Genomic DNA, 24,002 nt, shown 5'->3' on the forward strand with positions numbered 1-24,002 from the left:
CCTGGGCTGGTGGGAGGTGTCCCTGCCCAGGGCAGGGGGGTGGAACTGGATGATCTTTAAGTTCTGTTCCAACATAAACCATTCTGTAATTCTATGAACTTAATTTATTCTTTAGGTTGTGAATTTAATAACAAATAGTAAAAGTTTAGTTTCACGTATACGTTTGTGTACTTTAGAAGGAAGCAATAGCTGTTTTTCTTCTTTTCTTTTTTTTCCTCCCTCATCCAGGTGAATTTCACAGTAGACCAGATCTGAGCAATCATGGACAAGAAGTCCCATATTAGGAATATGTCTGTGATTGCTCATGTTGATCGTGGCAAATCAAACCTTGACAGACTCCCTGGTGTGTAAAACGGGCGTCATTGCTTCAGCCAGAGCCAGAGAAACACGATTCACAGACCCACACGGAAAGCTGAGCAAGAAAGATGTATCACAATCAAGTCTACGTAAGAATTTGTTTGTATCTTTCTTTTTTTCGTCTTAGCCTGAAGAGAGGTTTGCTCAAAGCCTTGCATCTTGTCAGATCTTTTTGAAGTTGACATATGAATCAAACTGTGCATTACAGAAGTTCAGTCTTCAGAGCGCAATCTGGGCAGTATTGGAGTAGAGCTCAGAAGTGATATCTAGCGACCACTCTTACCTGCTTCTCACTATGGAGAAAGATGCTTTCAGAAGGATTCTTAGTAGTAACCTTCATTTTTATTGGATTCCTTGCAGACTAACACCCTGTTCCTGCAAGCCAGTGTGCTGGGCTCTGTTTTATTAGTATCACCTCTGTCTATAATGTCTGCAACTGCAAAGTTAAGTTGGAAAGTGATTTGGAGCATGACTCTGCAAGTGTTTGGCAGTGACGTTATGCTGTGACTCCTAGCTTGAGGTGTTGATTCTGAATAAAAATAAAAATTAATTACACTCAAGCAGAATTTTAGATCCTAAGAAGCTTGTAAATTGAAATACTGAAGTCTCCTTGTGGTTTTTCCTTTAAACACATCGAGAAATATTGGCACTGTAACAGAGGAGGTACAGGTGCCTGACCAATGCAAGTTTTAAAATCAGTAAATTACGAGACATTATTAAAATGCCTTATCTTCTCTTACAGGGCAATTTCTATGTATTATGAACTCTCAGACAACAACTTGGCCCTCATCAAAGGGATGGTTCAGGTTTTCTTATTAACTTAATTGACTCCCCTGGACATGTTGATTTCTCCTCTGAAGTTACAGCAGCTCCGTGTGTCGCTGATGCTGCCCTTGTTGTGGTTGACTGTGTTTCAGGTAAGAATGCTCTTCTAATTAGAAAGACCTCAGTGTATTTTATTTCCTTCCTCTTAAGGAAAAAAAAATCACATGTAATGGAAAAAATTTCTTTCTCTGGCAGTTTAACTTCTAATGGTATGAATTCCGATTTGCAGCCTTAGCCCATGGCTTCTCCTGTATCTTAGAGGATTATAGCCACTTTGTATGCAGCTTGTGGGTTGAACGTAGAGGAGCTGAGGAAATAAAATCAATCCTTCAGCAAAATCCTAGGGAGTGGAGCTGCCCCTCATTCTCCTCCTCCTTCAGTTAGAAGACAGAGCGATACATGTAACTGAGTAACGACAGTTTTGGAGAGCACCAAGACCACCACCAAATTCCCAGCTTGAATTTCCCAGTCGCTGCTGTCCAAAGTAGATTAGAGGTTTTGCTTATATATATAACGCGTGTTTTAATTGCGCTTATATTTTTTAAGGGGTTTGTGTACAGACAGAGGCTGCTCTGTGGCAGGCTACTGCAGAACATGTCAAACCAGAATTGCAGCTGGAGCCTGAGGAACTCTACCAGACATTTCAGCGTATTGTGCAAACTGTCAGTGTCAACATTTCCACCAATGGTGAGGGTGAAACTGGACCAATGGGTAATATTATGGTAAAGAAAACTTTAAAACCTTTCCGTGATTGAAATCCTATTTTAGAGAATACCAGCCTTGATATGAAACAGTTGCCTGTAGGCAGTTCAGATCTCTGGCCAACCTGAAGGAGCGTTCTTCAGTCCCCTTCCACCCCCACTGTTTCGTATGTTTTCTTTTGGGGATATTATTTCACACCAACCAACTGGGGAGCGAAAGCAACTAGGAGAGAGGAGAGAATTCGCCAAGCGGATGATCCTCTAGTGATGCTTTCTCACTAACAAAATGTGTAGCCTCAAGCCAGTTGCTCGATGTCATTCAAACGTCAAATGTCAGACATTTGCCTGGGGGAAACTGCTGAAGGGAAACTTTGGCTTGAAATTTAAGGCAACAGACCAGAAACCAGGAGATTAGCTTTCTGTGCCTGACTTTGCTGCTTCTGTCTCTTACGCGACAAGAAACATGGCCTTTCTGCTATTCCTGACTGATAAGACATTTAATTTGCTCTTTTCTGATCCGAAGATGTAGGGCCGTGTTATCCTACCAGGAATTATATCATAATATGCTAGATATCTCTGAAACTAGAAAGCACAATAGTATTTCCTACGTTGCAGCTGAGAATTGTAAAATAAAAACACAAAGTCAACCGAGAGTCTTCTCTGCTGGTCCAGCTTTTAGAATAAGGAATTGTCAGAATCAGGCTGCTTCAGATATTATTTTTTCCACCAAATATCTGCGGGATGGACCTTCTCACCAGAACCCGGTTCCCTTTGTTTAAATGTGATCATAATGAACTAGCTGGTTGGGCGGCTAAAATTGATTGCAGCATAATCTAGTTACTGAAACAAAGGACTCTCAGCTAGGATTGTGTTCTGATTGTTATATTCCATGAATCTCAGCCATTCCGAAGTCAGACCATGTTTATCGGTGTGGCAGGAATGACGTGGCCAATATTTTCATTTCCAGAGAAAGTTCACTAACAATTCATTTCTTTACAAAGTCGTAATCCTCCAAATCCTACTTAGCGCTTTACAAGTATGTTTCTGAAGTTTTTATTTTTGCCTTTGTTACACATGAGTTCACTGCATGGGACAAAGTAAGGCTCTTGCTTTAAAGTAGTATTCAACAGACCCATCTTAGGGGAAATATTTCCTTGGTTTATGTTTCAGAAAATATTTGACATAATTACTGATCCTGCCTGTCACCGAAAGCAATTCATACATTTCAAATCAGTGTTTAGTGAAATGTGTTCGCTTTTTTTCCCCTTTTAAAGATCAATCCGGCTCTCAGGACTGTCAGGTTTGGGTCCGGTCTGCACGGCTGGGCATTCACGGTGAAGCCGTTTGCTGAGACGCGTGTAAGCAAATTTGCTGCCAGAGGTGAAAAAGCACAACTCCCTCCAGCTGAGCATTCAAAGAAAGTGGAAGATAGGGTGAAAAAACTCTGGGGTGGTAAGTCAGTAACACAGTACGTGTGGAAGGAATGTAGGTATGTGCTTAGATACCTCGCTCTAAGGACACTCTAAGGATGTCGGTGAGGCATACCAGAGCACGTTGAGTTTGTGCTTCTGTAAAACTAAGCTTTCACAGGCAGCTTAGAAAGCTAATTAGAGACACGAGCTTTTAACTCTTCCAAACAAAAAATAGGTACGTATCTAAGCAAGGCAATTGCTTGTAGTGCAGATGTGCTGTACGTGCCTTCTGTGGTGAGTTCCGATAACCTGCTCTGTGAGAGCAGAGGGAGAAGATGCACTCTCAGAACTTCCAACGTAAATGCTTTTATTGAACTGCCGAGGTAAAATTAATACACAACGGGTTACGGAGCAAATCCAGTCATTCGATACCAGTGAGTATTTTTGTAAATTTAATGAACCTTAAATCGTATCTCATAAACGACGGAGTTAATTTCATATTAGACGTGTACACATCTTGCTGTTAACTGAACGCTTTACACGCGTGTGAAAGCTTAATCTATTTGCCTGTCTTCTGACGCCTGATAATAAATTAACCTGCCTTGACTCATTTAGCTCACAGCGTACTCCAAGATTTATCTTGTGTGGCATTTAAATGATTTTAGCAAGGCTTCAAAAGACGGTTCCAGGTAACAGGGTGGAGTAAGAGAATTCTTGGCAACAGGTTTGCTTACAGTGCCTCGTTCCTTCTAAAAAGCCTGAAAATGCATGCCGATGTCAGTGTTTCTAAGTGTAGTAAGAAACCTCAAAAACCTAAACCGACAAAAAACCATTCTTTGCCTCCCCAAAAATCTAACAGTTATTGCTACATGCAAATAAGCATTAGCTGTTCTTCTGCTGTTTTAATCTCTGCTTAAATGTGAGACTTTACAAAATAACTTCAGTGGAAATTTGCAGGAAAAGTGGATACTCCTCAAGTTCAAACTGGATGAGTAAAAATAAACTTCTTTAGGTATTTTGATCCAGCAACTGGAAAATTCAGCAAATCAACCACTAGCCCAGATGGAAAGAAGTTGCCAAGGACATTTTGCCAGCTAGTTCAGGATCCTGTCGTTAAGGTAAAGCAATATTTTGTCTTGATTTGATTGCAGGGGCATAAGGGGAGACGTTTTTTAGTTTAGCAGGTTATCCCTTAGGAAAGCCATCCCTCTTCTAAAGTCGGCCCATACTTTCTGTAGAGACTAGAAAAATGTGGCAGTGTAAGAACAATGTGCAAAAGGTGGGACAGAAGGAGAAGGCAGAAAATCGGAATGGTACTGAAAGAACGTATTCTGCGTATCGTTAAAGATTTGTGTGCCTCGTGTGTGAACCTCTTCTGACAGGAATTTGGAATTTCCTTTGGAATAAGAAACATCTGATATAATTTGTGAATCTTGAGCTGTGTGATCCTTGCGAAGAGTTTTTCAAACAAAAGCCCAGAACAGAGAAACTGGAGGGTTTTCAGATGCGCAACATGTTTAAGATAAACGGTAAGCGAAACCTTTCTCTGTTATATTATTTACTCCGGTCGCTGGCTTCATATCTTTGATGCCATTATGAATTTTAAGCAGGAAGAGGCGGCCAAACTGATAGAGAACTTGATATCAAGCTAGACATTGAAGATCGAGATAAAGAGGGAAAACCCCTTCTTAAGGTAACTCGGCCTTTCTACTTCGTGAGAATTGCCAGCGTGGTAGCTATTATTACCCTTGAGCTATGTAACGAGAACAGTCTTTTAGGTCTGTCTAAAATTTGCAGAAACTTATCTTACTTGTCTTTCTATGATTTGTATATATATAAAAAAAAACATTTCACAGAATCGTAGAATCATTTGCTGGAGAGATAAAAAAAAAAATAATAATAAAGAAAACAGCTGAATTCCAGACAACCTTTTGAAGAGTAATGTCTGAGAGCACACGGTCACTTTCTATGCAGGACTGAATGTTAAAAGCAAAGACTTTAAGAAACTGCCCGGTTCCTGTGCTAACTCATGTTCTCCTCAGGTGTATTAAAACCCACGTGAAAAGGGGGCCCAGGGGATACACGTGGAAACTTCTTGAAATAATCACTGGCGAAGGGAAATCCAGCCGCACCACTGTGGCAAATGGCCAGAGATTTAATAAAACATTTGGTTTTATTTTTATCTTCCGTATATGGAAGATACAGCCATAAAATACGACTATCCATGGACCTTTTTCCTTCTGCTGTTGTAAACCGTTGTCAGTAGGGACGAAGGACATTCATGTTTTATTTTAGGAGTTTAACATAATCCATGGGTCCTAACATTTCTGTGGAAGTGTAAGTCACTAGCCCAAGGAAAAAAGGGAGTGCTGGTTTTCACTAATTCAAACATACAGTGATGGTCAAATTGCTTGTTCTGGATAAGTATTTTACTCGTAGCTTTTAACAAGATGTAAGTAGTCATACGGAAATTTTAAGTGGTTGTTGTGACTTTTTACATTGCATCCCTGAGTGTAGCCTTCTACATGCTATCCAGAAGGTTTATTTGGGGGTCAGTTGTTAATCGTAGAATCATAGAATGATTGGAAGGGACCTTAAAGACCACCCAGTGCCACCCCCTGCCCCGGGCAGGGACACCTCCCACCAGCCCAGGTTGCTCCAAGCCCCGGCCAACCTGGCCTTGAACCCCTCCAGGGATGGGGCAGCCACAGCTTCTCTGGGCAACCTGGGCCAGGGGCTCACCGCCCTCACGGCAAAGAATTTCTTCCTCAGATCTCATCTAAATCTCCTCTCTCCGTGTTTCCACATTCTTTTCCAAGAAACCATGACAGCTCCGTTCTACGTCCTTTAGATCAGTGATGCAAATAATTTGTTTGAGAAGAGGTTTTTCATTCCGAAGTTAGGGAAAGGTTTAATGGAAACAGCAAAACATAGGTGGGGAGGTGAATTACGCTGTTCTTTATGAATTGTCAGTACTTTTGGGGAAAGTTATAATTTGGGGTTTGGTTTGGTTTTTTTTTTTGTCCCCTCCCTTCTTTCTGTCCCTGTTCAGGTGAACAAACAACGGGTATCCTAAACTACCAGAAAGAGCAGCAGGGATTTTATTTTTTTTTAATAAGCTCTTTTTGAGCTGTGTAAACATTAACTTCTGCCCTTTGAATAACTGGATTTTCTTGGTAAATGAAATTCTTCCATGAAAGAGCCCGGAAAATGTATTCCGTGCTAGAAGTATTTGTTTATCCCCAAGTACAGCTATTCACATAAGGGTTTGTCTTAACTGTCTTAAAAGCAATTGGAAGATTTAAAACCTTCTTTAAAACTTAATTCCTGACTACGGTGCTGGGTGGTGGGCAGGAAATCTACCAGCTTAAAAAATGTCTTAAGCCATGAGTGCAAGTAAGGACAAAGCAGCAAAAATGGAGAATTTTTTCTCCTCGATGACTTGTGAGGCCTATCATGACAACGCAGGGGAGTTTTGCAGCTTTAGTGTGTGTTTCTAAGCAAAAGTGGGGGGTTTTTAGTACAGTTTTTTATCAGAGTGCTTGTCAGCCACGTTGTAAGTTCTAAGGTAAGGTACGACACGCTTCTGTTTGTATAAAACTTGTATCCTGTAGTAAATGCATTGATTGCAAAGCACTAGAGCGCTCTGCTTTCTTGTGCCCAAAGATTGCTGAAGGTAACTCACCCAGCGTATGCCCTTTTGCCTCACTTTGCGTACGTAAACTACAACCCCGTCGCCCGTATAGACAGTAATTGGAGACTTCACAGCCCGGTGAGGCGGAGAAGGCAGGCAGAGCTTCTGAAAGGTGCCTTGGGAGAAATTCCTCTGTGGGAGGAGCCATCGTGGGGGAAAACATCAAGAGAGCTGTCTAGAGGGATTCCCTAAAGCTGCCCGGCTGTGTTTTAAGAACTGGTGATCTCCTCCTTTTATCTAACAACGGAATTTTTCTTTATAGTGCCCCGAACAAGTGGTTGGTGGGACCTACGGTGTGCTGAACCGGAAAAGGGGACGCGTCTTTGAAGAATCGCAAGTGGCGGGAACTCCAATGTTTGTGGTCAAGGCGTAGCTACCTGTAAATGAGTCATTTGGTAAGATGATGCTTTTCTTGTTACCCACATGCAATTAAAGGCAGGCATCTGCAGGATGAAAGGGACTTAAGAATTCCCATTTTATTTAGCTCCAAGCTTCTTCCTGTTGTCCCTCTGCATCTTCAGTTCAGAATAGTTTACCCCTTTTCTCCTGGGCTTTCGTGACAGCAGAGGGTGCCAAAAAGATGCGGCATCTTCTGCACATTAAGGCTTTTCAGCGTACACCAGATTGGGTTTCCATCATTTTAAGTCAAGGTCTTACTTTGAAGGAAGTCTAGAAAAAAGAACTGGTCTTCAGCAGCAGCAGGCTGGAAAATTTGATCTTTAAAAGGACAGAGGGCCAACCTGAACAGCTTAAATGGCATCACCCCCCCTTGCCAATCTTAAGACTACCTTTAAAATAGTAATGTGTTTCTTCTTATCCTGCCCCTGAAACGTCAACTTTTCAGTGATACAGAGCCCTTCCTCTGGTCTTGTGGCTGGTGGACAACAAGTCACCCAGGAGCCAGCAATGTGCCCTTGTGGCCAAGAAGGCCAGTGGTCTCCTGGGGGGCATTAAGAAGAGCGTGGCCAGCAGGTGGAGGGAGGTCATCCTCCCCCTCTGCTCTGCCCTGGGGAGGCCACAGCTGGAGCACTGGGTCCGGTTCTGGGCTCCCCGGTTCAAGAAGGACAGGAAACTGCTGGAGACAGTCCAGTGGAGCCGACCAAGATGATCAGGGGACTGGAGCATCTCTCTGCTGAGGAAAGGCTGAGAGCCCTGGGGCTGGTCAGCCTGGAGAAGAGCAGACAGAGGGGATCTCATCAATGCTGATCAGTATCTAAAGGGTGGGTGTCAAGAGGATGGGGCCAGACTCCTCTCAGTGGTGCCCGGCGACAGGACAAGGGGCAACGGGCACAAACTGGAACACGGGAAATTCCATCTGAACATGAGGAAAAACTTCTTTCCTTTGAGGCTGCCAGAGCGCTGGAACAGGCTGCCCAGAGAGGCTGTGGAGTCTCCTCTGGAGATATTCCAAACCCGCCTGGATGCGTTCCTGTGCAGCCTGCTCTGGGTGACCCTGCTCTGGCAGGGGGTTGGACCAGATGATCTCCGAAGGTCCCTTCCGACCCCTGCCAGTCTGGGATTCTGTTTGTGTGTCCCGTTTCCCTCCCGCCTTCAAGAGCATCCTGTGACATCGTGACAGAAAGTTTACCAGTTTCGTGGTGCGCATTTGGAACTCCTCACAGGGTAAAACTAAGAAATGTCATGTGTGATTTTGGAGGGGGCTTCTTTGCCAAAGTACATCAGTGTGGCAACTGCTAAAATAATCAGGGATGAAATAAGAGATGCTTTAACTTTTAAAGTCCAAACTGGCACTTTAACTTCTTAAAAGAACAATTTACGCTTGTGTTTGTGTGGCTGGGTTTTGAGTATTTTGGGTTGGTTTTTTTTTTCCCCTTCTCCAAGTTTCCACAGAGCTTAATTTCACAGTGAGACCCGTTTTCCAAACATGGAAAACCAAAAAGAAGCGTAAGCTTAGGCTCGGTGGGATGTGTATTACACTGGGCTCTCGGTCTCAACTTGCGTAGCACCTTACCGTCCCTGTTCCACAAAACTACCTTTCGCGTTCCTTGCCAAAGCTGCGGTGGAATCTTGCTAAACCAGCATGCTAAAGATACGGGGAAACAGCGGCATTCCTCTGAACGAGCGGTGAGATGCGGTTCTACGGGAGCAAGTCGGGGCTCACCGGCAGCAGCTCTGAATACTTGAGCGAAGGGGATGATGCCGTGGTGAAGCCGAGGAAATGGCAAAGGAAACACCTCTGTGTCTTCAGTTAAATGTCAAGTCCTGGACCGTCAGGCTAAACGGCGAGTTAGCCCGGCACCTCGTTCGTGGCAGTGACTGAAAGGGAACGCTTAGGGAAGAGAAAGAACAAGGTAAGCTGATGGAAAACTCCCCCGGTTGCTTTTTTTATAACCACTTTCAGAGGCTTCCTGGGGCAGAAGTGGGTTCTGGATCAAGTAGTAACCCTCGATGGATTTCTTTATGAAATCACTCCGTCTCCCCCCTCAGCATAAACCAGCAGCACCCACAGCACTGGCAGGGGGGTTGGAGCTAGATGATCTTTAATGTCCCTTCCAACCCAAACCGTTCTGTGATTCTATGACTTCACCAATCTAGACGGGCGAAGAACCGCCTCCTTTTGAAACATAATTCTCCCCATATACTTCTCTATCTACCTAAATTGAATTTTTGTTTGCCTTTTTGTTGCTAATTTACTTGGTCACATGAGTTCTTTGGAGCTGGCCTCATTTTTACCTTGCTTGAAAGAAGTATCTGCAAAGTAGCGGTTTCTTAACAGTTCCGAAAGAGTGTTTTTAGGGTTTTGTCTATGCAGAAATTCATAATAAACCAGTTTGGTTGGTTGGTTTTTTTGGTGTAGCTGGCTCATCCCTTTTTATTTTGTCCTTCCGTCTAGGTTTTACCACCGGCTTGAGATCCAGCACTGGTGGCCAGGCTCTTCCACAGCGTGTCTTTGATCACTGGCAGATTTTGCCTGGAGATCTTTACGATGCAAATTCTAATCCTTGGCAAGTTGTGGCAGAAACACGTGAACGCAAAGGCTTGAAGGAGGGAATTCCAACTCCGGGTAACATCCTAGATAAATTATAGTCACTTCTGTTTCATGTTGTGTTTTGTCCCAATACCATTTCCTCGTAAAAGAAATAAAAATGACATGCTAATTTGACTTGCAGGATTGTTGTCGCATGTATCTTGTCTGTGGTCGCTGAAGCCTGTGTTAAAAAAAAATAATCAGTTGCCCGGGACTAATTGGCATTCTTTACAGTTTGCCCGATCCATAATTGTCTTTTAACTTAGGAGGCAGCTCCCTTCGCTGTTGCTCTTGCAGGAATTCTCGTTGAACTGACAGGTTTTGTCCTCTCAGCCAGAAGAGGCGTCCTTTCAGTTCCCAACTTCAATCCTCTTGTTCCTCTTGAAAACTGATAGCGAAAGGCTTGCGGTCACAGGTAAGCTTGCAAGCACCCAGCACCCGGATTTAAAGGCAGATAGAGGAAATGTCTGAAACGCCTCCAGCGAAGGTTTGGATTGGATATTAGGAAAAATGTCTCCAGAGAAAGGGTTGTCAGCCATTGGAAGAGGTGGAATCGGCGGCCCTGGAGGTATTTAAAAGACAGGTAGACGTGGTGCTGAGGGACGCGGTTTGGTGGTGGTTTTGGCAGTGTTAGGTTAATGATTGGACTTGATGATCTTAAAGGTCCCTTCCAACCCGGACCTTTCTATGGTTCTATGAACTCCTGCTGCTGGGCAGGTGCAGAACCTCCCACCCCGGGAGGGATCGTTGAGGCTGGAGGGATCATTGAGGCTGGATCATTGGGCAGCAGACTCCTGCCTACAAGGGCTCACGATTGTTTTGGGCAGCTTTATCCGACCTGGAAGTATGAAAATCAGATGCCAGCTCAGGCTAATAGTCTTCAGGCGTACAGGTCCAGCCTCTCTGTAGCTGGTATTTTAGCAGCTAGCTCAGGTCCAGAAAAATGCAGAAAAAAGATGCAGCAAATGGATGGGGGGGGGGGGGAAAGCAAACCACGCAGCATGACTCATTGCATGCTGCTTATCTGCGCAGTAGAGGGACTTCGTATGAGTCTCATAAGCTTTGCTTTCCTTCTGCAGTTGGTTTGAAGGTATCTTTGATGTAGTCCACTCATAGCAGTAACCAGATGCTTCCGTAGTGGAACCAGAGAGGTAAGAAGTCACCTAACCTTTCCTTCATCCAACACTTTTCTCATGTTAGAAGTTCCTGCATAGACGTTCTGATGCCGTTTAGAACTCATTGAAGGAAAAAGAAGCCAAAAACTCACGTAAGAGTTCACCTGAACCACAGCCTGTGACAGTCTCACTCTCTCCCAAACAGGGGGTGCTCGAATGACTTAAATTTTGCATTTGACATTGCTGTCACGGGTCGAGAAGGTTTAAAGTGAAATGCAGCTGCAAAACTCCTGCCCAAAAGAGCTGGAGAACACAACCGTCCATCAGCCCTGATAACTAACTACTGTCAGGGCACAATAATTAACAGAATTCCAGCTGTATTTTATGCTATCATGAATGGTTTAGAGCACATGTCCTAAAAATGGGACCTTTGTGACATACATGTGAGACATTTACGTCCCTTCAGCCAGTTCAGCACTTGCCCGAGTCACGCTTCAGTTCGGCATTAAGAGTATAAACAGCATTTTCAGCAACAGAGACCAGTTTTAAACGCTTTATTCAGCATGACTCTGGAACCTCGCTCTCCACGCTCTATGTATAGTTCAGGTCACTGCGCGATTGTGATGCAGAAACCACGGATGGGCTGCAGGCCGCTAGGAAAAGAAAAAAAAAAACCTTCATGAGTAGCATGGCTTTATTGGAAATAAATCATGCTAAAAAACTCATCCTCAACAGGTACAAAAAAATTCAACAGATACGGAAACGAAAGACTGGATGCAATATTAAGACCAGCACGTGAACTGAAGACCGCTGTGAAAGGTCGTACAAAAAAAAAAAAAAAAAAAGGCAATGAGGGATAGTAACGCAGCATTAAAGGTGGGAGTACAGGGCAGAGGAGAGTTACAGATACATCCTGCTTCGATATTTCTTATCCGTGTACTTTGTTCAAATACTGTCACAGTAACGGAAGGCAAAAAGCACCAGACACCTGACTAAAGAAATAACAAAAAAAAAAAAAGAAAAAAAAAGGAACACAAAATTAGGAAAAAAGTGAAAGCTGGTAATTAAGGAAGGAATCATCTCAAATACAGTTAACTCAACAGAAACACGACACTTGGAAAAGCTGCTGTCAACATATTTAGACAATAACATTATTCCGGCTGCGCGGAAATGACTCGATTTTCCTCGTCTGTAACCTCTTCCCCATACAGTACTGCTGAGGGGGGTGGGGAGAACACCGCATAGGCGCAAAGCAGCAGATTCATGGGGAGGAGTAAAACAGGAGGGAATTGTTCCCATTGAATTCGAAAAGCCGTGACTAGGAACCCCGTAACAGGGGACAAAGCAGCGCTAAGCCCTAAACATATAATTCCAGTTAGGGGGGGGGAAACACAGCGCAGCTTTTATCTTCCAAAAAGCCAAGCCTGCCCCAGGGCAAGCCAGAGTGCAGTATTCCCAAGCGGAGTCCGGCAGTGCCAGCAGCAAGAGATCCTACAAAATAATCCTACACCGGAGAAAGCCATTCCTATTTTGTCTCCTTACAGCTGCCAGAGAAGTTTGATCATCCGGTCAGGGAGGGCCACCAAGAACTTTATAATCCAAATTTGAGTTTAAAGGCTTTTTTCCCACACCCCCCCCCGCCCATCCCTTCTTAAAGCTATCACACCAAAAAAATTCAACTGTACATAGTTTGGAGTTTTTGGTGGTGGAGGGGAAGTGTCTTAATTCTGACATGACAGCACCAAGATGGCGTAACGCAGGGTTTGCATAGATAGATTGTCCCCAGCCCAAAGAACATGAAGAGGAAGAAGTCACAGCTTAGGATTTCGTCGCATTTATGAAAAACGTGAAATCAGGAGAAAAAAAACAAAACAAAACAAAACAAACAAAAAACCCAAACAATCCCATTTACAGAGGCTTCCCCTGCATCCCCCAAGTAAGGGGGAAGGGGGGGAACAAGAGACATACAACACAAGTCATGGCTATTTCACAAAGCTTCATTGTCTTAAACGAAGTTTTATTACAGGCCCCCGTGAAAATATTAAAAATTCACCAATGCATACACTTCTGCACCTTTGTCCAGGTTGTTGTCGGTGGTGTTGTTCTAGAGTGGTTAAGTGCCTTTTTATTTAAAAAAAGTTTTTCTTTGTTTTTACATTATTGCTGTGGTTTACAACAAAATTAAAAGCCATTTGTAGAATCCACCCAGCAACAAAAAGTCAGTTTCCCCAGAACAAGCCGAAAGCGTAAAAGCATGTTCTGAAGGGGCCTTTTCTATACCAGCTATTTAATGAGCAAGAAAAAAAAAAGTAATAATAATAATAAAAAAAAAACTATCACTTCTGTTCCTAGTGTAGATGAATTTACTCCATTTTCCAGAAGGCAAATCCTTTCAATAAATATCAGAGTAACTTCCGAGATGCTGAAGTTCCAGAGAGAGGAGCCGCAGCTCTGTGCGATTTCTCCTTGGAGTCCCCCTGCTGCCCCTGCTTTCAGTCCAGTGAGATGATGTCGGGAGCGCTGCCTCCGCTGCTGGTTATCACCCCCGTCTCGCTCCTGCTGGAGGAGCTAACGTGCGTGCTGCTCTCCTGGTGACTGGTGGACGTGATGATGCTGCCAGGCGTGCTGCTTGTTAAGGTTGAGGTGAGACTATCCAAAAACATAGGAGGACAGTACTGCTTGAAACAAACAACGAAGAATGAAGAGACTAACTGCACAAGGGAAATGTATGCTCTGAAGATACATCTTCCCTACAACGAGCACAAAAACGCCGTACTAGCAGAACCTCAACGCATGCAGAGCGAGAACCGGAGTTCTGCAAACCGGCAAGTAAGCAAGCACAGATGGGAGCCAGGAGCCCTTCTCCCTCATCCTCCCCCTTCATTTTTGTTTTCTTATTAGCTTGAGCATTTACCAGCGCGTTAAGGAACACTGCCATGACCACAGGATCATCACAAAAAAAAAAAAACCCTTTGCCTTTGGAGAACGTTCACGGCCCGTGATGTTGGGCACAACTGCGTATTTCAGGCTCCTTTCCTCACGAAAGGTAGCAGAATGCTTTTTGCTACTTCAGGGGAGGTTAGAATAATTTCATCCCCTCGAATGGCAGCAGCTGTACTAATTAACATTTTCATAGTGTATTCCTGCAATGATACATGCAGGGCTCTAAACATTTTAGCGGTGATAAATGAGCCCTGATCGAGTCTGATTAAGAAAAATTAACTCAGTTGATTTAAATTGCCTGAAGTGGAAGACAAGCCTTCTCAAAGCAGAGCTAAACGTTCTAAGCATTTAGAAACAGACCGAGGTTGCCAGGTGTCAAAGAGGATAAAGTAAGACACCCTCCCACACGCGCGCACACACGTTTTGTTCAACACATCTTAATTTCTCTTACCCTGCGGATTCCGATCTCGGGTTTATGTTTGGAACTGAGCCTGAACTGTTTGAACTGTCCAAAGTGGACACTTCAGAGCAGCATACCTGCTTCCAGTCTCCCACATGAACAAACTTCTGTTATTCCCACTTTGGCAGTTCAGATCTCAAAAGGTCAGGCACAGAGTATTGCAAGAGGCAGTAAGTGGAAAGAAAAGGAGGAAGTTCATCCTTTGTTTTTAAGGCAGCGGAAAAATCAAGTCTAGAGTCCTGTCACTACTATCTTGAGTGACAAAGAGATGAAACAGAGGGTCTGCTTCAGATCCTTTTGTCTTAGGGAGTCAATATAACCCCACATTTCAAGGCTTTAGTCTGTCTGCATAAAAGTCTAGTTACAGTAAGAATCAGCCTCCCTAACTCTGTAAAGTTTAAGTTTTCAGGGAAGGAAAAGCACCGCCTAGTTACTTTTGACCTACAAAATTTCTATATAATCCAAAACCAATGAGGTTTAGATATTACATGGAACGCTTGATTCTAAGAGTGATCAGTCACGTGCCCCGCAAATTAATGGAGATATTTTCTTTAAAACTTAATCTCCTAATATCAAAACCAACAGAAATAGCAATTAGCAAAGTCTATTTACAGAGCTTAATCTGGGCTACAGATACACGGTATGAACTAAGAGCGTGAAATATGTGATCACAGAATGGTTTGGGTTGGAAGGGACCATAAAAATCATCTAGTTCCAACCCCCCGCCCTGGGCAGGGACACCTCCCACCAGCCCAGGTTGCTCCAAGCCCCATCCAACCTGGCCTTGAACCCCTCCAGGGATGGGGCAGCCACAGCTTCTCTGGGCAACCTGGGCCAGGGGCTCACCACCCTCCCAGAAGAGAGCTTCTTCCCAATATCTCATCTAAATCTCCCCTCTTCCAGTTTAAAACCGTTCCCCCTCGTCCCATGGCTCCCCTCCCTGCTCCAGAGTCCCTCCCCAGCTTTCCTGGAGCCCCTTGAGGGACTGGAAGGGGCTGGAAGGTCTCCCTGGAGCCTTCTCTTCTCCAGGCTGAACCCCCCCAACTCTCTCAGCCTGTCCTCATGGGATGGGAGCGTTCAAGTTAGCGCTGTGCAATACCTGCTTTAGAACGGCAAACTATCAATAAAGAGTGAGTTTCCATGCCTGGATTTATCCTAGTAAGGCTAAACTGAATCCTCCCTTAACGCGTCTTCATTACCACCTCCTGCTGGGAAAACTGATGTTCCTGGTCTGTGGTTAGGTCTAAGCAAGTGGACTGCAAACACGGCACGGATGATGACAGCACCCTGATAGTTACTCAAGCAGTATGTCACAAAAAACAGACTTGGCAATTAACCCCATAACAGTTCCGAAACATACCTGTGAATCAACTGGGATTAGGGAAAGAAAATCCAGACCTAGAAAGCAAAAAAAAAAAAGAGAAGGATAATAAATTGATGAGTCTTTCTTTTATTCCTACACAACAAATTTAAGGAATTTTTTTTTTTGTGGTCGTAGAACAGATTTTGCAATTGTTACACAGTTTCTAAATGGAATATACCACTGTGACACCACTCTCAACGACTACTTCAGGCAGCAGCAAAACGAGTAATCTAGTACAAGTGGCTCTTTTTAAGAATGAGAATGACAAAGTGATGTATTATTCACTGGATATTGCAGGGTGGTTCAATGTGGTTGCTTAGATGGAGGTTGCCATTTGGAGCTGTTGGTTCATAATGCAAGTTTCACTGCATATTGTACCTGACTTGGCCAAACTGGGACATGAAGAGTGTCATCACATTAAAGATGCTGGAATGAAGTAAAGTCACAACATGCACAAGTCCAAAAACAAGCAGCAGGTCTCTTCCTCCACCCACGGGCAGCCAATAAGGAAACATTTCTAATATCATCCCCGTTTTGTGTCTAGACAAATAAAAGGAACGAAGAAGAGGAAACTACAAGTAGTTCAACGTATATCCTCCAAGAGCAGTGACAACTAGCGTCCGTCTTATACACCATTAGCGTGTAAGCATTTAGGGCAAGATGTTTAAAATTAATGAAACCAATAAGAAATTACAGCCTCTTTTTTTTTTTTGGTTTGTTTCTAAATATTGGCCTTGTGTTTGCTATGTCAACAGAAACAAATGGTAAGCTTATTCCCTCCCTCTTCCCTCACCTCCAAATCTGTTCTGGCCAGTGGCGTTTCTCCGCCTCTTCTCCATTAGGGAAAGATTTTGAAGGAGCTTTAAGCTCAGCTCGTTTTACAGAATTGACCGCTTCTTTTTTTCTTACGCATTCTAGAACTTCACTTGAGATGGACAAAACAGTTCTAGACGTCCATTCTCTCAGCTTACTCGCCTATCCAATTTGGGAAGACGACAGATTTCTTGACAAGGGAGAAGTGGAGGGAGGGAGCAGTAAGGGAACCAAAATGGACAGAGAAACAAGGGGAATGATATCCATCCCATTGCCAAACTGGTGCTGAAAGAAGAGGAAAAAACCCAGAGATGTTGCAGGGGAGAAATGAAGACAGGCAATGGAGGAGGGGGAGAGGGAAGTACAGGAGGCCAATGTGACACCTGTCACCACAAGTCACCATTTCCTGGGCTCTGGGTTCGTTACAGCCGGCAAAGAGAACCCCCAGAGTCCCTATAGACAGTTTTCTTTTCAAGGAGCCAGGATAGAAAACAATCAGTATCCCCACCTTTTGTCTGATATTTAGCAGCAGGGTTGAAGAATACATCATAGGCATTTAGGGTATGTCTAGGTAAAGAAAGTCAATAGAGGTCAGCTTACATATTGTAGCTCACCTTAACCTTTTTCATACAGTCTAGACAGAATCAGCTAGAATCAGCTACCAGAATATCTCTAGCGTCTAGGGTTGGGATGAGTCAGCGCCATCGCACTACTGTAACTTAAATAAGCAGCTACTCTCCCTCGCATCTACGACACGTAACATCCGGACGTTTACACAAATTCTAACTGAGTACAGCGAGAAGCGTTTCTGGCTGCCGTTCCAAAGTGCCAATTTGTACCCCAGAAGCGATGCTTTTCGCCTCGCTGTTGCAAAGCGCGATCCGAAACCAGAAAGACAGCCTGTGCTGGACTTGTCTAGACATCACATCAGTGCAATACTGCATATAGTCTCGTGCCATTAAAGAAAAAAAAAAAAAAAAAAAAACAAACCACCAACACACACACAGTTGATCAATTCTCCCATTTTTTACCCACCCCGCAAAACGATAAGGCTGTCAGAATACGCAATAAAAATAGCCACCACCTACCTGGCAAGTCTGATGAAATACTGGATATTGGTGGATGATGGAATGGTACTGGGTAGTCTGTTAATGAAGGAGGAATAGCAGCAGCATCGACCGTCGTCACGCTGGGCACTCTGACAGTAGATGGCTGATACATGAGAACCCTGTTTTGAACAGCATGGGAAGTTACAAACAACCTGGCCGTTAGTTCCAGAAGAGAAATTACGCGCCGCTGTGCGCTCTCATTCACAAGGTCACTACGTTACAACGCAACTATAACGTGGCTACTCACTACACAGTATTCCACTCTTAATTTCCTTTTTTCATAACAGTCTTCATAATAACATGACCGTATCTTGGCTCTCAACAGCAGCTGTGACATAAGAGCAAGTTGGCAATTAAAACAAAGTACAGTGCTGGAGCCTACCATTCAGAGACAGGAATGGAAATCTCTATCTGTGGAGCACCCCGGGAGGGACGTGCAGGTAGCCAGCGCCAGGAGGAAAGCGCTTGCTCGTTCCCACTTCTCCACGTTAACTGTTCCTGGGTGCTAACCTGTCACACCAAGGGCGCGACTGACCATTATTCAGCCCCCGCAGCACGGATTACACCCATGGGAGTTAAACATCAAACCCATCTTTACTCGCAGCCTGAGCTCAAGCTAAGGTCAGCTCTTTGGGAACGTGCAACCAGTTAAAACCCTTTCTGCATCCCCATCTTCTGCCCAGCTACTTCGCGGCAGTGTTAAAGATGACACCGCAAGGCGTTTAGGCACCAACCACATGCATAAAATATTTCATCAACTCCAAGTCAGGTGGAAACACCCAGAGTCCCGCTCCCAGCTGCTCTGCATCGCTCCCTCCAGCTCACCAGCCGTGAGCATCATCCACTCGTGTTCTCCTCCCCAGGCTGCTGCACTGGTGCATTTATGCTACTTCCGATTTCAGAAGGTTGGATTTCAGACCCCCCCTTCTCAAGCACCTCTTACGCTCCAGCCTATGATGCTTCTGCCTATAGGAAGATGCCCCGCACTTTTGCCAAAACTAGCATTCAGGCAATATCGGTTAGGGGAAATAAGCTATTCCCCAAAAGCCTGGCTTTGACTTGGATTTGAAGAATAAAAACGTGCTATTTCCATACCCAAACAGTAAAGAAAATGCATTGGTCACAGATAGACAAGAAAACTCAGTCCTCCTACAGTTATGGTTGCAGGTGGCCATCTCAGACAGACACAGGAGCACGGAAGGAAGTCTTGTTGCCTTCTGAAACTTCATTAAGAGATATAGTTGCAGATTTTTTTTCGTATTAAAAAAAGTAAGAAACAGTCTCTTGCAGAAGGAATCCTCCATAATCCTCACAAAAAGCAACAGCATTTCAATATCGCTGCTGAAAGTTGTTGAAGATGACCAACTTATTTGCTCAAAGACCACACATTCCTCTGGACTAGAGACACAGTACACCTGCTCAGCACTTCCAGAGCTGGCAAAAACAGACGGGGTTTGGGTTTATTACTATTATTTTAGTACAAGATATAAGCCACTATGCTGAGAGACACAGATGCACACACCACATGCATGTGGCAACACCAACTACTAAGCCATTAGTAAAAGCTGACACTTGTAATTGCCTCGCGGAGCGGTGACCGCTGGTGAGCCTGACCAGTGCTCCTCTCTCCCTGCAGTTCTCCTGCACCCTCCGGGCCAAGAGCAAGAACTTTATGGAAGCCACAAACTAACTGCAGCCTGCAGCTGAGTTGCACGGATTGGGACAGACAGAAGGAGGCACAACAGTAAAGAAGCTGGTTAAGGCTGTGGCTGAAGTCAGGTGTGACTACAAAGATGGAGTGGTTGGCAGAGGACTTGGGAAGCCGTTGGTTGTGCTAACCAAAGTGCAGGACTGACTGACAACCACGGCCGACAACAGCGTCCAAGACATTCCAGAGTTTAACAGAGAGATAGAGGAAAAAGCTCATCTTGGTTCAAAACACAGCAAAGTGCCTCCCTTCCGGGACTGACAGGATGGATGTAACATGGAACGCAACCTAATTTCCTGGGTACCAGAGCAGATTAGATAAAGGGTATAACAGACAGCGAGAGAAAAGCCTTTAAGATGACACTAACTTCGCAAGAATGCATAAAGCTCCTCCACTTGGCATAATCTGCCTTCTCAGGAGAATCCTGTCCATTAGCTTAATCGGATTCCTTTTCTATGGAGAAAGATCCCTGCAAACACAGCAACAATCAGCGCAAGTCTTTTGTGAGATGTAAAACTATTTAATAGTGTTTCACCTGTACAGAGGTACCGTATCAATACAACCTTCTGCAAGGAAAGGCCTAGAAATCCTCCTCTGGAAGTGTGGAGCTGGATCCCGAGGAGAGATTACAAGTCCGTTTGTCTATACGTCAGTTTATCTGAGACATTACAGAATAACAACTAACTTTAAAATTGACAAACCCTTTGGTTGGGCTTCCTTGTGTTTCAGACATAAATATGCACTTCCTTTTGGCAGGAGGATCTTCCTCTTCATCAGAAGAGCTTTCTATTGTCAAGTCAATAACGTCAACTTTCTTCTTGTTTACCTCATTGGCCACCGTCACAGAACACGGTTTGCTAACAACACTGGAACCTAAACAAGAAAAATAAAATATCACTGGTTTTTAAAGGCTGTTGACATCAGCGGTTTCTCCTTGCAACAGAACCAGGAACTCAAACCCTGGTTTAACTCATCGTCCTGGCTACTACCGAGAACATTACGGCCCAGGAACTATTTTATTAGTATTTTCTATCACATTGAGAATAGTAAAGCGCAAGCTTTAATCTTCACTTTTCAGTTTAAGGACCTAAAACAAGAGCACCCTTTTGTTTTCTTAACTGTTATCATGGAGAGCAAAGATAAAGCCCCAAAATGCACCCTTTTTGTGACCTTTCTTTTTAGTTTAAATGACAAGAAGGTTAGAAGTATGAAGCCCTCCACAAAACAAACATCAACATCCATGCACGTTATCCAAGCTACAACTAAGTCTCCGAGACTTTTTGTCTGTTTGCAACCAATACCCAGATGTACGTACTTTCTATTTTGGTGCACTGCGGACTTGAGACTTTCACAGCTTCTTTCTTTGGCCTCATGGGGCACCAGGAGCCATCTTCTTGGAATTTGATTTCATCCACATCCGAACATTCATTAAGGATTTCCATAAAGAGCCTGAAAACAAAATTAAAGCGGAGTGGCTTCGTTTTTTGATTCCCAGTGAATTTTTTTTATTCTAAATGAGAAGGAGACACAGCTGAAAAGCTAATTATGATCACCTTTGACCCATCGCGTGCACTCCCCCTAGTTCATCTAAAAGTTCACCTAAAAGCCTGTACTCACAGCCTTCAGACATCAAAACCTAAAAGAATATCCCAACCTACCCATATTCCACTCCAACATTACTGCAATTCATAGATTTCCACACAGAAACAGAAATCATCCCCCTTTGAATCAAGTTTGACACTTGTTTATGAGTTAAAAGTTAACTTTTAAGAAAGTTAATAGCTTCAGAGAGAAAGTCATGTAAGAGGGAGATCTATCCTTAGATGTTTCATTTGGATTTCTCCAGAGGAAATCTACTGAGAGAAACTTATTCTACTGAGAGAAACCTATGTCCTTCATTACATAGAAATAGAAACGAACAGAGTCCAACGGTTCCTCCCAGTTTAAAATGTTTTTACAAACACACTAGTGTGAAATGGCTAAACCTCAAGTCACAAAAGTAGCTATCAAATACATCACGAAAAAAATTTCAGTAGTTGCATAATCTGCAAACCCAGTCTCTCACCCATCTAAGATTAGGCTCTCATAAGCTGCCTTTTTGTCACAGACAGGGCAGATCCAGGTAGGCTTCTTTTCATTCATTTGAAGATAAAGAGCAGCATCAAAACATTGCAGGTGTGTGCAAGTAACAGCCCGGCATGGGATTGTCAGTCTCATTTTTCCCAGCTGCAGGAGATGAATTTAAAGAGAATCAGAACAGCAGACAGCAGCAGGCCTGGCTGGCTAACAAACGAAACGAGAAGCAATCAGTGCAGTAACTCTCTCTTCTCACTACAGAGGAGCCCAGCACTAAGGTCCCTGCAGACAAATCCACCCTAGCAAAGCACGTACAGCGCGCTTAGAGTAAGAATAAAGCCATCCTCGAAGTCTCCACTGAGTCGAAAACAGTCAGAAATATTTCCGATGGCCCTGCATCAATATTATTTCTAGGGGTTTATTTTTATTAAAAGACCTACTGAGGCACCTGCATTTATCATTTTCTTTTAGCCAAGTATTTCAAGGGGTTTTGTGAGCTCCAGTTACGTTAGACTCAAAATGGAGTAACACCTATTTTAACATTAAGCTTAACAGACCAGTCACAAACGCAGGGCCTGTTTCTACCTGGGAAGGAAAACCCCGCGACAGCGTTAGCCTGTTACACGATCCAGTTTTGTTTATTTGTTACAGTAGCTGGCAGTATAAGCAACACCACCAAGACGAGGAGATGGCAAGTTTCATTTAGCGTTGTATCTTTTAATTATTCTGTCACCCTGCCCAATTAGTCTCAATATACGAGCTTACACCTTCTAAGGGCCTCACTATATACATGACTGGCAATTTGATTCTGACTGCATTACAACGGAGGCATTCACAGTTCTAAACCAGAACCGGTTGAATGCTGCTACAATCGTGTGCTTGTAGACGCACCCTTCTCCCCGCTATTTTATATTAATGAATCCGTATAAACCAAAAGCCAGTTAAGTTCCTAAAGCAGGGCCTTTTCAAAGCAGCCCAACTCGACACTAACGACACAAAATACAAATCTGTATATGGTAATTTCTAGCCATACTTACAGGACACATGAGAGATACCCGCAGACTGGTTGTGGCGATCTCACTATCAGGATCTGCAGTTAGTTTTTCTTTAACTATTAAAATAAATTCAGAAGTTATACACAGATTCATTTATTTAACATGCTAATCTTGATTTGCCAGTACACGTACTTTGTTTCCAGCTATCTAAAAAAAGTTAAGCGTCTAGGAAACTAGTTCATAGCACTATCAAACAACGATAGTTTCACTATTTAGAAGCAACTGGCAAACACCGTGCATCACCAGATTGTTCGGCGTGCAGGGGACGCACTAACAGCCACAATGGTTAGTAGGGCAAACTCAACCCAACATGCGAAGAGACAAATAATCATCAGTCAGTGAGGTACAACAACAATCAGCATCACGTGCAAGTGAAGCTAATTTAGGGCATCTACCTGCACCTCACAGCCCACCACAGTAAGTGGTGCTCGTGCCATTCCCATAAGGACATTTCAGGTGGGATCTCTAGGTGCGTTCCCTATGGGCGCAGGGGACCCCCACTGAAAAAGGCGCATGATGCCTCAGCAACAGCAAAAGCAACCTTTGATACTCTGGGCATGGACTTTCTTTTCAAAATGCTGCAAGTCCCCTAAGTATTACCAGTTCTAGTTTTAAAGAGCCACTAACCACCCTCTGAAAGTACCGACAGGCAAATTAATTTGACTTACTTAGTGCTCTGGAATGATCGGGGTTTCTGATACCTTTCATCTTTAACCTCTGCAAAAGCATAGCTGAAGTGAGCTGACGAACAAGGTACACAGACATGGAGTAATTCTACAAAAAGAGCGATTAAAGATTAAATATTGATTTCATACAGTACCGCCACTATGACAACAGGTTACTACTTACACAAGTTGTACCATACAGTAAAAACAAGCTTTTTTTTTTGCTTAATAGTTATGAAAAGCATTGACAGATGACTTCGTTACTATGAAAGAGTCCAATACTCTGACAGAACTCTCCTGCCAATCAAGTGCAACTGTCCTCCTCCGGTTGTGCCTTAAGCAAGAAGAATAACTCCACAACCAAGGGACAACCTGGGCTCTTTTCTGGGAAAGATGATTCACCTTCTCAAACATGCAGTCTTTAAGAACATCTCACGGTTGTCTCCTACATCCTTGCATTTTTTCAGTGTCAATCTGTTAGCGTGGAGCACAAAGACCATCACATGATAGAGAGATGCATGCTCACTCTCAGACACAGCACCTGGAGTGTCACACAGCTGCACCAATTTCCTCATACCTTCTCTTTAGCTTGCTCTGCACTTTCAAGCCAAGCCTCATTGCGCCACATCCACTCCTCTGAGACTGGCCACATTCCCTAGCATTTACTACTCTTCCCTAATTCACACCGCTTGCCAGCTCCTTTTGTTCAGTGTTCGC

The 24,002-nt window shown here is 43.7% G+C and overlaps 2 protein-coding genes across 5 annotated transcripts in view; one reads left to right on the forward strand and one right to left on the reverse strand.

The window, feature by feature from the left end:
* The first annotated feature begins 231 nt into the window (after nt 1–231).
* On the forward strand, nt 232–19,506 carry LOC134508185 (elongation factor 2-like). Its single transcript, XM_063319383.1, is given in 9 exon segments — nt 232–324; nt 326–400; nt 403–446; nt 1,100–1,149; nt 1,152–1,274; nt 1,729–1,904; nt 4,308–4,824; nt 7,252–11,129; nt 19,418–19,506. Coding segments are annotated over 7 exon segments (540 nt in total). The 5' UTR covers nt 232–261; the 3' UTR covers nt 4,317–4,824; nt 7,252–11,129; nt 19,418–19,506.
* PIAS2 (protein inhibitor of activated STAT 2) overlaps nt 11,174–24,002 on the reverse strand; it is a 32,814-nt gene continuing 19,985 nt past the window's right edge. Inside the window, exons 7-15 of one of the 4 annotated variants that reach the window (XR_010069000.1) lie at nt 23,289–23,394; nt 22,603–22,676; nt 21,555–21,715; nt 20,805–20,938; nt 20,191–20,362; nt 17,761–17,900; nt 17,181–17,239; nt 15,857–15,894; nt 13,643–13,742 (exon numbers count right to left, since the gene is read on the reverse strand). Coding sequence is in view for 2 of the 4 variants with exons in the window: in XM_063319374.1 (XP_063175444.1) it covers nt 13,586–13,768; nt 15,857–15,894; nt 17,761–17,900; nt 20,191–20,362; nt 20,805–20,938; nt 21,555–21,715; nt 22,603–22,676; nt 23,289–23,394 (1,008 nt within the window). In the remaining 2 variants the exon portion in view is untranslated. Of the gene's footprint in view, nt 13,769–15,856; nt 15,895–17,180; nt 17,240–17,760; nt 17,901–20,190; nt 20,363–20,804; nt 20,939–21,554; nt 21,716–22,602; nt 22,677–23,288; nt 23,395–24,002 lie in introns of all 4 variants that reach the window. The other 3 variants (XR_010068999.1, XM_063319375.1, XM_063319374.1) reach the window with 3 other exon arrangements.

The sequence above is a fragment of the Chroicocephalus ridibundus genome, chromosome Z, assembly GCF_963924245.1.
Source record: "Chroicocephalus ridibundus chromosome Z, bChrRid1.1, whole genome shotgun sequence".
Classification (NCBI taxonomy): domain Eukaryota; kingdom Metazoa; phylum Chordata; class Aves; order Charadriiformes; family Laridae; genus Chroicocephalus; species Chroicocephalus ridibundus.